Below are 12,459 nucleotides of genomic sequence, written 5' to 3'. Positions count from 1 at the left end.
AAAAAAAAAAAGAATTTTCTATGTGGTGAATGCTCAACAAGTGGTAGTTGTTATTATCACATCCACTATGCTGGCCGAGTGCTGTGCCAGGTGCTCCTATGTCCTGGTTTCACTTTTTTTTTTTTAGAATAGGAAAGGAGGGATGGTGGGGAGGGGCATTCAGTTTCCTTTTTTATTTATTTGTTTTTTGAGACAGAGTCTCACTCTGTTGCCTGGGTGGAGTGTAGTCATGTCATCATAGCTCATTGCAACCTCCAATTCCTGGGCTCAAGAGATCCTTCCGTCTCAGCCTCCTGAGTAGCTGGGACTACAGGCACTACCACCACCACACCTGGCTAGTTTTTCTATTTTTAGTAGAGACGGGGTCTCACTCTTGCTCAGGCTGGTCTTGAACTCCTAAGCTTAAGCAATCCTCCCACCTTGGCCTCCCAGAGTGCTGGGATTACAGAAAGGAGCCACCTCGCCCAGCCTGTCCTTGCTTCACTTGACCCACACCCTGGCCAGCCAGGCGGGGATGTTAGTTTCACTCCAGGGGTAGAGGCAGAGGCACTAAGGAAGCAGTGGGCTGCCCATTTCTCCCTGCCATCCGCGGCTCAGCCCTCTCCCTTCCCTGGAGAGTGGTGGAGGCCCAGGATGGGGAGTGGCGGGCTGTAGATTTGGGCTGCATCAGCCTGGAGTGGGGCATCCCACAGAGCCTCGAAGACGGTGGTGGGGGCGGTCGGTGGCCAGGGGGAGTGCAGGGACACAGGGCTAGACGTGCGCTGAGGCCGGGCTGTCGGCTGGCCCCCGCAAGGTAAAAGGATCTTCTTCACTTTTCCTCTGCTCATTCCACTTCCCTCGTGCAGGTGGACAGGAAGGAACCCCCATTTTTTTCAGGTCTTCCTATGTGCCAGGAGAGTACAGAGCGGGGAACTTTGCTATCACACCCATTGCCACCAACTCCAGGAGCTGGTGCTACTGCTCCGTGTTATGTGTGAGTCCGTGATGCGGCCGCTGGGTCGCCCAGGAGACTGGCACACAGAAAGCGCCACTCCCATCTCCAGCACCCTGAACTGTAGTCGAGACCTGTGTGCCCCTCACTATAGTGGGTGAAGCTGGATCGCTGGGCAAGGTCAATTTAGGATCACAACAACCCTGGTTAAACATCTGAGTCTGAAGCTTTACCCCAGCCATCTCTGCTTAAGTCTCTTGGTTCACACACAGGTTACACAGTACACAACGTGTGCACACAGCAGCTGCACACAGCAGCCCTGAGATCACCCTCAGGGGAGTCTTTTGGACCGGGGCTGTTAGGTCTGCCTTCCTGCACTCTGCGACCTCAATCCCTTCCCTCCCCAGCACTACAGGTGTCCCAGTGCTAAACCAACCAACCCGAACTGGGCCCACGGTCTCCTCTGACTCTGCCCCAAATCACTGGCAGCCAAACACTTGGAAGGCGTGCCTGCCTTGCAGAGCCCTCACCTCCCCTCTCAGGGTCCCGGCCTTTCCTCTGAGTGACTCCTCCAGGAGCACTCCCCAAGTCCATGCTCCCCTGGGCTGCTCCTCCTTCGCCTCCCCGGGCACTCGGCTCGGTGATCATGGCACTCGGTGATCACCGTCACCTGCCCTCATGCTTTGGGAACATTCCAGGATCCTCCTACTTCTCCCCATCTTCTTCTCCCACCTCAGAATTGAGGTCCCCTCCCTCTAGGCTGAGGCGTCACCACGTCCTGCCTACCCTGAGTCCAGGCCTGTGCGTCCATTTCTTCAGCAGCTTTCTTTCCTGACTCGACTCAGCGAGGCAACATGAAGCGGCCAGCCCAGGGTCAGGAGGCCAAGAGGGGCACCAGGGAGCCGGCCAGAGGCTGGAGGGCTGGGGGGTACAGGAACCTCATGCCTTTGCCTTCCCCTCCCGCCTGGGCCTGGCCCCAGCCCTTCCCCCCCTCCTTGCCAGCTTACAGCTAAGAAAGGTATCACCTTTTGCCCCTGCCCCTCCGACAAGGGTGATGAACCGGTGGACCACAGCACGTTTTGTCTGGCCTGCCATACTTTTTGAAAGTTTCACTGAGTCGCTATCATTTAAAAACCAGAAGATTTCACTTAAGAATCCAGTATCCTAGTTTCTCTTGAGAAATCGGAAGATCTGGCGACACCAGACCCACATCCCTGCATGATGACAACCAGCTAGAGCTGGGACTGGCTGTTCTTTCTGTGGGATTTGTGCTCTGGTTTTTGGAGTTCTAACCCTCCCAGTCACAACTGCCACCTACATCCGCTGCACGGCTCCTCAACTGCATCTCCGCGGGAGGCGGTCCAGTGGGAAGGAACAAAAGGGAGGGTGGTGAGGGGTGGGCCTGCTCCACCCGCCCCACTGCCTGCAGGTCTTCGTAGGGCAGAGTAGGGCAAGTGGGAAGGAAGACGGCGAGGCCCAGTTGGGAGCCACACCCCAGCCTCTGCGATCAGGCCTCTGTTCGTTGCTAGCAGCGTCCCAGGCAGCCCACGTGTCCTGTCCCAGCTCGAGCCGCCTCTGGGGCTGGGCTGCCGCACAGGCGTAGCTTGCCGTCTCGCTCCCGGCTGCTCCATGTCCTGCGGAGCTGGGCAGGAGGCCTTGTCCTGAGCATGAGCAGCAGGGCGGCCTGTAGGCACAGGCTTCCTCACTGTCTAGCCAACTCAGCCGAGTGTGCACCAGGGGGTGGCGGCCTTGTCACAGTCCAGCATGATGTTGAGGACAGTGCAGGGGGCCCCGCCCACAGACAGCGCGGTGCGGGAATCCACACGGTACTTCACAGTGCTCAGGCCGCCCTCCCGGTCCACCTTGAATTGCTCCTGGGAACGAAAGGACAGCACATGTACTCAGGGCTGCATGGGTCTCTGCTGTCACTGAGCCCACACAACCTCGTCACCACAGGTCCTGGGATCCCCACTGATAAGAGGAGGAACCCTAAGTCTCCGGCCCAAGGCTGCACCCCACCAGTGAGCAGGAGGGCAGGGAGTTGCCTGCTGGAGAAGAGGCTGGGGGAGGGACAGGGATCCCGGCACCGTGGGTGTGACAGCTGAGCCTCCCCCACCCCCGCCAGCCTGCAAGGACCCTAGGGTCTGGGCTGACGCACAGTGCCCAGGGTGCCTATGGCAGCCACCAGAGCAGGGCATGGTGCCCAAGCACGATGCCTGTCAACTGACCTGGGCCAAGCAGGGGAGGACGGGCCACGTGGGCCCAAGGAGAACTTGGTGAAAGGCTCGGGCCTGTTGGTCCCCCACATACCACCTGTCTGTCCCCGATGAGGAGACCAGTCAGCACCTGTTTTTGAGCTGCGATGCGCTTCTGGTCCCTCTTCCGCCAGGCTGGGTCATGCAGGTGGCGAAATGTCTTGTAGCCAGTTGTAATTCCCGAGGGGCGGAAAAGCTAGGAGGCCAAAGGAAGCTGGGGTCAGGCCATCCCTCCTGGAGCCCTGGCCCTCACCGCTAGCTCCCCTGAGGCCCCACTGCTTGCCAGGAAGCCACAGGCAGAGGCCTGCGTTCCCGCCCTGCATTAGAAGGCACTGCGGTCCAGAGAGCAGGGACTAGTTAGATGACCGCTGCACGCGAAGGTTGGGGCAGAGATCAGAACCAGGGATGCCATCTGCACAACCCCAAGGATCTTCATCTGAGGACAAAGAGAACCTCAGGGCAGCCATGATGGCTGAGGCTGAGGCTGAGGCAGGACTCTGGGGGAGCCTTACCTGGAGCCCGGCTCCTTTAATGCGCCGGTAGAACTCATCATCCTCGCGGCCCCAGCCCCAGAAGCGGTTGGACATCCCGTTGCACTGACACAGAGACAGGCAGCGTCACTTGCCCCATCCTCCCAGGGGTGCCCTTTGGTCCCCCACCTCTTGGGTGTACCCAGACCGTTCTTCCTCCTCCTCCCCTAGCTGTTCTGAATGCACACCAGGGGCCTGCATCTCCCTTAGCCTCTGCGACACTGGGGCACGGAGGAGGGTCAGCACTTGCCGGTCCCTCTCCCTGCTCTAATGGGACCTTGAACCGGTGTGAGATAATCACCTCGAAAGTGTCCTGCTGGCCAGAGGGGACCTCTCTTGGGAGCGGTCAATGGGCAGAATCGCCAACTCCCACTTGAATTCTGCCTCCCCCGTGCTCCCATTCCTCCTGGGCAGCCTGCCCTAGTCTCTTCCTGTGTGTGTGAGAGGGACAGCTGGGCCCACGGCAGACAGCTGTCCTTGCACCCAGCTCGGGGGCTTCACTTATAAAGGCTGGCTTTTGACACAGCTTGGAGAGGAGACTTGGGCCTAAGCCACCTGGTTTTTCCCACCCTCCCACCCCACCGGCAGTGACGGATTCAGGGATGGGCCCAGGACTCAAGCTGGACCAATTAAAAACCAGTGTGGTTCAGTCCCAGGAGTCCCATTTGGGCTGTTGTGGAAGCCCAGCCCAGTCTTCCACCAGAGTGGAGCCGAGAGGCACACAGGCTGTAGCTACAACAGCCACCTTGCATCCTGCACGTCTGAAAATAAACCCAATGTAGGGAAGGCAGAGCTGAGAGATGGACAGAAAAATGGGGTCCTGGTGACACTTTCTGAGAGGTGGGCAAGCCGTACCTGAAGCCAAACCCTCTCCCTATCCTGCCCACACTTGTCATTGTCAAGGGCCAATAAATCCCCAGTTTTCTGAAGCCCGCTTGCACGGGTGTTTCCGTTCCTGCAGCTGACTTGCTGCTCCTGCTGGGGCAAGGCAGGCTCCGTCCCCCAGGCCCCAGAAGCACCGCTCCATCCTGCCTTCCACCTCCACCCAGGCTGAGCAGAGAGGGCTGAGCCAGGCCTCACCAGCTGGTAGTGCTGCTTGGAGAGCAACAGGATGCCACCGACGTAGGTCTTGTAGTGGTAGAGCGGGTGGAGCTCCGGGGAGGCCACGTGGAAGGGCCCGGCCTCAGGGAAGCCATAGTCCAGCTCCTCGTTGAGAGGGAGCAGGTCCACGTCGTGCATGGCAATGTAGTCTGTGCTGTTGCCGCTCTCCAGGAAGCCCACGTTGATGAGTGCCGCCCGGTTGAACCTGTGCAGGGCGGCCAAGGCCGGGCAGGGGCGGGAGCCCTGCGTGGGAGCCTCTCCTCCACAGCACCCACCCCGTGGCCCTGTGGTGCCTCTGCCACCCTCCAGCCCGGCACTGACTTCACTGTGCAGGGCTGTCCCCTCCACTCGTTGCACAAACGTTTACTGAGCACCTACTACCAGAACCTCTCAAACCACTGCATCTACGGCAGTGAAGAAACCAGGCCCTGCTCTCAAGGAGCTGACATTCTAATAAGAGGAGACAAAAATAGACAAGTAAACACAGAGCAAAGCAGACGGCATCAGTGCCGTGGAGCAAAGTAAAGCAGGGAGGAGGGCGGGGCAGCTATGCCCCAGACAGGGCTGTCGGTGAGGGCCAGGGTGATGGGGACACCTGAGCAGAAACCAGAGGCCTGAGGAAATGAGCCACATGGCATAGGGCTCTGAGCTGCAGCAGCAGCACTGCAGGGCCTGGGGCAGGAGCAGACAGCAGGTGGCCGGCAGAGTGAAGGGCGGAGGGGACGAGGTCGGGATGAGGCTCGCGGGCCACTGGAGGACTGGGCCCTGACTCCGGGTGAGCTTGCAGGGCTCTGAGCAGGGGCAGACCGTGCTGGGGCTTCCGTGTGTGCAGGACCCCTCTGGTCAGTGTCAGGGCAGGGGGAAGCACGGACTCCAGCAGGAGGCATGACCATAACTTAGGCAAGAAACGATGGCGGCCCAATGTGCCAACGGCAAGAAGCTGGCAAATTCTAGGCGTATTTTGCTGATGGACCGGATGTGTGTGTGACAGAGAAAGAGCAGTTGAGGACAACTGCAGGGCTTTTTGCTCTGAGCAACCAGAAGCCTGGAGCTTCCATTGCTGAGACGGGCAAGAGGGAAGGGCAGGGCAGCAGGTCTGGGGTTGGGGGCCCTCAGGAATCCCACCGTGATCACAGCAAGCTCACAGAGCCTCTCAGCCACGCACGGAGGCCGCACAGGTGGCCGGACTGGAGAGCCTGGAGTTCAGCAGAGAGGTCTGGGCCAGGAACGCAGAGCTGGGGGTGATCAGGGTAGAGACAGGATGCTATGCCATGAGATGAGATGAGCTCCCCCAGGGAGTAGCTGTAGCTAGAAAGGGGGGCCACCCAAGCACTGAGCCTCAAGGAGTGCCAGTGGTGGGAGATCAGGGAGGTGAGGAAGAACCAGCAGAGGTGACGAGAAGGGGTGGCCCACGTCCCAGACATCAAGCGGGCCGCTTTAAGAAGGAAGAAGCAAATGCTGCTGCCCGGCTCACGCCTTTGGGTTAATGAAGAGCAGGAGCTCGGCGACCTCAATGAGAGCGGCTTCAGTGCCATGATGGGGTAGGCATCTGAGTGGAAGTGGTTCAAGAGAAAACGAGGGGAGAGAAAGGGAATTTTTGCTAAAAAGGGGAGCAGAGAAGTGGGGTGACAGCTGCGGGGCGTGTGGGCTCAAGGGAGTCTTTGTCTTTTTAGAGGGGAGCCACCTCAGTAAGGCGCGTGCTGCGGGCGTGTGCTGCGGGCGTGTGCTGCGGGCGGGCGGGGACGGGGAGTTGCCCGGGAGGACCCCCACGCGCAGCAGCTGGGAGGTGGGTGCGAGTGTGGGCACTGGGGAAAGCTGTCTGCCGTTTTCTCAACTCAGGAGCAAAGCCGCCAGCTCGGCGTGAGGACAGGGAGGAATGAGAAGAGAAGGTCGAAGGCTGCCATGGACACACTGGGGGATGTGAGGCCTGCCGCAGCACCGACGGCCTCCCTGGCTGGGGCCATCGGCAGGGAGGTGGGCAGCGCGGCTGCCCGGGTGCGGGGTGGGGCGGACCGAGCTGGATCTGCCAGGCTGCGGTCATGTCAGCCAGAAAGTGGCCAGGGGCTTGAGGGCGCGCGTGAGGGAGTGATCTGAATGATGGAGCAGGACTCGGGGAGTGGTGGTGAGAGGTAGGAGGAGGCTAGCGGGCTGGGCAGGGCCGGATCGCTGAGTCATCTTCCAGCAGGCGGGGCTGAGGGAAAGCAGGTGTGGGCGGGAGGGCAGGGTTCTTACACTGTGGTCGCCGAGGGCAGGGGAGGGCAGCAGTTTGGGGTAAGGGTGAGGATCTTAGGGTAACATCAGATTGTGGGCAAACTTAAAGCCGTGGCCCTGACCCTCCCTTCTGCCAACCCCTGGCCCATCTCCGAGAGCCCGGACTGCTTCCGTTGCGTCACTTCTCTGCACCCGCTTCTGCCGCGTCACTGCGCCTCGGCCACCTCAGTCAACTGCCACTACGCCTAAGTGGTCTCCCTGCTCCTTCTCTTGTCCCAGTATAAGCTACTTTACATACAGCGGCCACAGTGACTTTATAAAACGGACATGAGATCAGCGCCCTCCCCAGAGATTCCCGCCATACCCAGCAGGGGCTGCTGCCATCTGCGCCCTCCCTCACAGGCGTCTGGACTACTGCCAGGACAGGGAGCAGGCCCTGAGGGGCCCGGGCAAGGGGGCCCAGGAGAAGAGAGCTAGGTGTGGGGGTGGGGGCGGTGAGGCCCCTACCTGAAATGATCCACCTGGTTGAGCACGTAGATGCGGTGCTGGATCCTCTTCCTGCTCAGGAAGTGGTGCATGTGGGGCACAAAGACCAGAAGCTCCTCGAAGCGCTCACGGAAGGGCACCAGCACTGCCAGGCGGTGGGGACCCCACGATGCGTCTTCTTCCCAGTGCTCAGGGGGTGGCTCTGGGGGGCAGGCCCGGGGTGGCCCCGAGGTCTCCTGCCCTTGTCCCCTGGCTGCCTGGGCCACGTCACCAGAGCAGCTGAGCTGCAGCCAGAGTAGGGAGAAGAAGCCCAATAAGAGACAGGCAACGAAGAGATGGAAGACGGAGCATTTCCGGGGGAGGCCGCCGGGGAGCAACCTGGACCTGGGACAAGAGCAGGGACTGGGTCAGAAGGGCAAGCTGAGCTGGGGCCCTCTGACAGACCCTTCTCTGGCCTCCCCACAGGCAGGGTGCACACACCTGGTCTACCCCGAGCACCTGGAAATTAGTGCAGAAGCAACTGTACTGTTTTCGCTCACGTTCCTAGCGCACGTCAGGAATCCTGCTGACTCTGGATCCACTCATGCCATCCGCCTCTGGGAAGCCGCCGGACCTCTCTCAGGTCACAGAGCTGCCCCAGTTCCTCTATGAGCTCTTATTTTCTGTGAGTGAATCCTGGCCAGACCGTGAGCAGCTCGAGGGCCTTGCACTTGCCCTCCCCACGACAGTGGCTCGATGTCCTGAGCCAACGGCAGGAACCCCGCCTTAGAGAGCTCCAACCCACTGCCTTCCAAACCTGCTGCCCTGCAGACCCACCTCTGCAGATCCACCCCTGCAGATCCACCTCTGCAGATCCACCCCTGCAGATCCACCCCAGCAGAAACTTTGGCTTCATCCTGCTCTGAGGCTGAGCAGACATGGGTGAGTGCTGGCATCAGTCCCAGGCAAAACAACCAGTTTTCTTTGGAGAATCAGTTTTATTCTGGCAAGATCACACCTGCACCCAAAGCAATGCAAGACCCAACTGACAACAGGAATTCACTAATGAGTCTCAGAGCTTCAGACCAAGAGCCAGCCCGTGTGATGAGACGAGAGATGGAAGAAGGAAAGAAAGACGATGGCTGGGTACAGCACCCAAGCTCACTTTGGAAACTGCAAAAATAGCTGAACATCTTAGACATTGTGGTGATGCGGGGAAGCTGCCCTTTTGCGTAGCACACACAAAGAAACAGGTGGAATTCACCAGGTGTCTTTGCCCCTCCTCTGGAAGTTCCTGAGTATGGTGAGAGAGGAGCTGAGGAATCCAAGAAGATGGAAGCTTCCTCTACATTCCCCTCCCACTGCTCCCTGAAACAATGTGCACAGGAATCACTTCACAACCTCCAAGACTCAGCATTAGCCTTATAGATTCTTCCTCCTAGGTCCCTCTTTGGTCCTTCCTCACTCTCTGTTCTTGCCCTGCTCAGACCCCTTCAACCTCCTGAATGACTCTCCTCTGTTTACGAGGTAAAGGCCAAACTCTTTGGCCTGACGGTTAAAGCGCTCTGTGACCCGGCCATCTCCAGTTGCTCCCAAGCCCCCAAGTCACGCTGGGAGACTCAGAGCTTCTCCACTCGCTACATTCCTTCCTGTTCCAGCCCTCGCCCAGCCGCTCCTTCTGCCTGAAATGTCCTTCTTTATTTTATCTGTGTGGAAGCCCCCTTTTGATCCTTCAGGGCCAGACTCCAATGCCATGGCCAGCACTGCCCCTTGCTCCCACCATGCCCCCTCCTTTGTGTTCCCATGGCATCTTACTTCCCTCTTTAAAGCACTTACTTGTAATGCTTGTCACACCATGTCAGATTCATGTCTATGGCCCCAGCACAAGTCAGACAGCAGAGGGTTTGCTAAGTGAGTTAAAGGAAGGGTTAAAGCATTCAGGGCATGCTTTAAGCCACACACTAGAGCCAGACCAACTCCTACCTTTCTCTAGAGGCACAGTTGCCAATCTGGAAGCCAGCAGCCCTGAAGCCAGGCCCAGGTCCCACACGCAGCTGAGAGGTGGCACAGCAGGACACCCTCACAGGGCTTCTGACTTACCCCGCATTGTGCTGTGGTCGTGGTTTCTGCTGGGGAGGAGTGGAGCCCAGTCCTGCAAGTGGCCTAGGAAGACTGAAACCTCTACAGATTCTCCCTCGCCCTCTGGGCTCTTTCTGGGGATGGGGTAGAGACTGGGGAGATGGATAAAGCGTAACATCCTGTCTTTGGGAAAAGAAGCAGTGGCTGTTATCCAGGGCTATGGCATGGACTGGCATTCCACACACTTCCGCATGCTATTTCCTTCAGCCTGTTTCCCCTTCCTACCAGGATCATGGCCCCACGAGCACTCTTGTCCTGTGTTCTAAGGGCACAAACCATTGAGCAACTGAACTGGGCCCAGAGTCCCAATTCCTCAGGACAGTGGACACTGAGGACACTGGTGCCACCTGGTGGCAAACGCCAGATCTGCAATCTGGTGGCTCCCAGGCCCTGGCCAGCCTGGCTCTGAGGGGTAGCCCAGATGAGACTTTGTCTCCTTCACCAGTTATTAACCAAGGCTGGTAACAGGTGGATTCAAAGGCAGGCAGGCTGGATCCAGAGCCAGCACTTCACTGCTACACTAGCCTGCATCTGTCGCTTGGGTCTTTGCACCCTGTGTCAAAAGCACACCAGTAAATTTTTCTGGGAACACAGTCATGGAAAGCAATCAGGAAATAGAAATGCACGTCTATTACCTTTCCTTTCTTCTTTCATATAAACCTTAGCAATACGAGGTTTGAAAACTCAGCTGCTCTGGTTATAGCACCTCAAAGCTGAAAAAGTAACTATAAGATAACTGGCACCTCCTCTGCACCAGGCACAGTGCCAAGGGTTTTACATACAACGCACTCCCTCAATCCTCATACAACCCTGCAAAGTAGGTATTATGATCACTGTTTCACAGATGGAAAGGCTGAGGTCAGAAAGACTAAGTGATCTGTTTCTGGTCACATTATTAAAGAGGATTCCTGCTCGGTGCGCCTGACTCCATGGTCCATGCTTTCTATTATAACCCTGTCTTCTCATTTCAACATCAAGCCTGAAAAGTCCCCAGAAGAGTTGTGTCCACTAAATTCCAGAATCTTATGGCACCTGGCAAACTTAAAGACATATAATGGAAGTGAGGCACCATTCACTGGGTGGACATCCACCATCATGTGTGCCAGGTCAGAAGGCTTTTGGGGGCACATCTCAAGCCTAGAGTGTTGGTGTTCCTCCCAAATCTAGATCCCCTTCTGTTTTAATGGGAAATATGTTTAGCTAAGGGCTGGGCATAGCTCACATCTTACACGTAGGACAAGGACAGCTGCACAGGAAATGACTTAGTGCATGTATGAGGAGTGCCCAGTACGTGCCAGGCAGTGGCCAGCCAGCCAGAGCATACAGAGCATCTGTCTGGTGGGTTCTTCCGGGTGGTCTGCGAAGGATGGGGAAGCACGAGGGAGGGAGGTCAGTGTCTGAGGCTACAAGGATTTGACGGGGGAGGTAGAAAACAGAAACGGAAGGAGCCTCAGAGAGCAGGGACAGACGGAAAGATAGAGACCCACCGCGAGAAGTCAGCGCAGTCAAACCTGCGTGAAGATAGAAGCCAGTGGAGAAACACAAGGAAACACATGAGGGAGACTGGCAAAGAGAACAGACACTCACAAAGGGAAAGGGAGAGAGATACACACAGAGGCAGAGACGCGCGGAGCGATGGGGACTGGTTTTAGAAACAGGGACCCACACAGACAGCGCCAGTGACCCACAGGGAACACCAGACCCGCACAGAGACCCGCAGAAACGGAGACGCGACGGCCTCAGCCTCCCAGACTCCGCGGGGCGGCCTGGAAAGGAGCAGCACCGGGAGGACGGGGCCCGGGCCAGCCGCCGCTCACCTGCCGTCCTCCCAGGGCAGCTGCGCCGCTTTCCTCCGCGCGGGGAACATCGTGGGGGGCGGCGGCGGCGCATGGAGCTTGAGCTCCCCGCCCGGCCCGCCCGGCCTCCGGGCCTACGCGGCGCCTCCGCCTCCCGCCCCGCCCCGCCGTCCGCCCCGCCCCTCGGTCCGCCGGGTCCGCCGCTCCGGCCGCGCCGCCTGCTCCCCGGAGCCGCCGCCCCCAAGGTTCTGCTTGCGGAGGAACACGTGCGCGCTCCCACCGCCGGCCCGCCTCCTAACTGCCAGCCGGACCCGCTTGACATCCCGAGAAACTGGAGCCCCACAGGCCAAAGGTCACGCAACGGGTTACTAGGCTGGGCCTGGACTTAGACTCCAGGCTTCCCAACCAGCGCTGGGAATAATCTGCATCTTCTTCCTCTTCCCTAGGGGAGGCGGGGAGCGTCATGGCGTCCCTGCTGTCAGCCCAGGCGGTGCATTCTTTCTCCCCACAAGCCTGGAGGGGCAAGGCCAAGATCAGGGCTCAGTGTTGGGTTAGCCTCTAGCCCAAGTAGGAGTTGGGAGCCGAGCTCTGAAGACAGATTCACTGGGTTTGAAGCCCGGCTCTGCCAATTCAGCTGCGTTTGGGGGCAAACCACATCTCTCTGCATCTGTTTCTTCACCTGGGTATATAAATGGTTCCTATTCTAATATCGTTGCTGTGGGGATTAAAGAAAATGCAAACACACTCGGTACAGCGCTGGACACACAGTCAAAGCTATGTAGTTGACAGCTGTCATCCAGGAAGGGGGTACTTTGGTGGAGTTGAGGTGAGAACTGAATGTGAGACTGAGTTCCCATAACTGCCCTGTCACTGTGGGAATTAAGCCCACCCTCAACCTCCAGCCTCCCATCTGGGAAAAGAGAGCAGCAGGGTTGTTAGACTTGATCTCCTCTACTCTTCCAAGCAAACTATTATTTATTTATTTATTAGTTTCCTAATAAATAGCTAACATCTACTAAGTTCTTACTATC

General features: G+C 58.2%; 1 protein-coding gene across 6 annotated transcripts; it reads right to left on the bottom strand.

Annotated features, from left to right (window-relative positions):
* Positions 1-2,008: 2,008 nt before the first annotated feature.
* Positions 2,009-11,591, bottom strand: B4GALT7 (xylosylprotein beta 1,4-galactosyltransferase, polypeptide 7). Of its 6 annotated transcripts, none has more exons than XM_012654683.1 (6): positions 11,450-11,591; positions 7,536-7,898; positions 4,797-5,022; positions 3,699-3,782; positions 3,278-3,382; positions 2,009-2,805 (listed from the first exon to the last, which is right to left on the bottom strand). In XM_012654683.1, exons 1-6 carry the CDS (start codon positions 11,497-11,499, stop codon positions 2,650-2,652), a joined length of 984 nt encoding a protein of 327 aa, XP_012510137.1. In that variant the 5' UTR covers positions 11,500-11,591; the 3' UTR covers positions 2,009-2,649. The 6 variants fall into 6 exon arrangements, with proteins under 6 accessions (XP_012510137.1, XP_012510141.1, XP_012510140.1 ...); XM_012654687.1 differs by having other exon boundaries at positions 2,020-2,805; positions 7,536-7,798; positions 11,450-11,493; XM_012654686.1 differs by lacking the exon at positions 11,450-11,591 and adding an exon at positions 9,477-11,438 and having other exon boundaries at positions 2,020-2,805.
* Between the last annotated feature and the right edge of the window lie 868 nt (positions 11,592-12,459).

Source organism: Propithecus coquereli, unplaced genomic scaffold, assembly GCF_000956105.1.
Source record: "Propithecus coquereli isolate 6110/MARCELLA unplaced genomic scaffold, Pcoq_1.0 Scaffold443, whole genome shotgun sequence".
Taxonomy (NCBI): domain Eukaryota; kingdom Metazoa; phylum Chordata; class Mammalia; order Primates; family Indriidae; genus Propithecus; species Propithecus coquereli.
The sequence above is the reverse complement of the archived record's forward strand: the minus strand, read 5'-3'. Positions and strand labels throughout refer to the sequence as shown.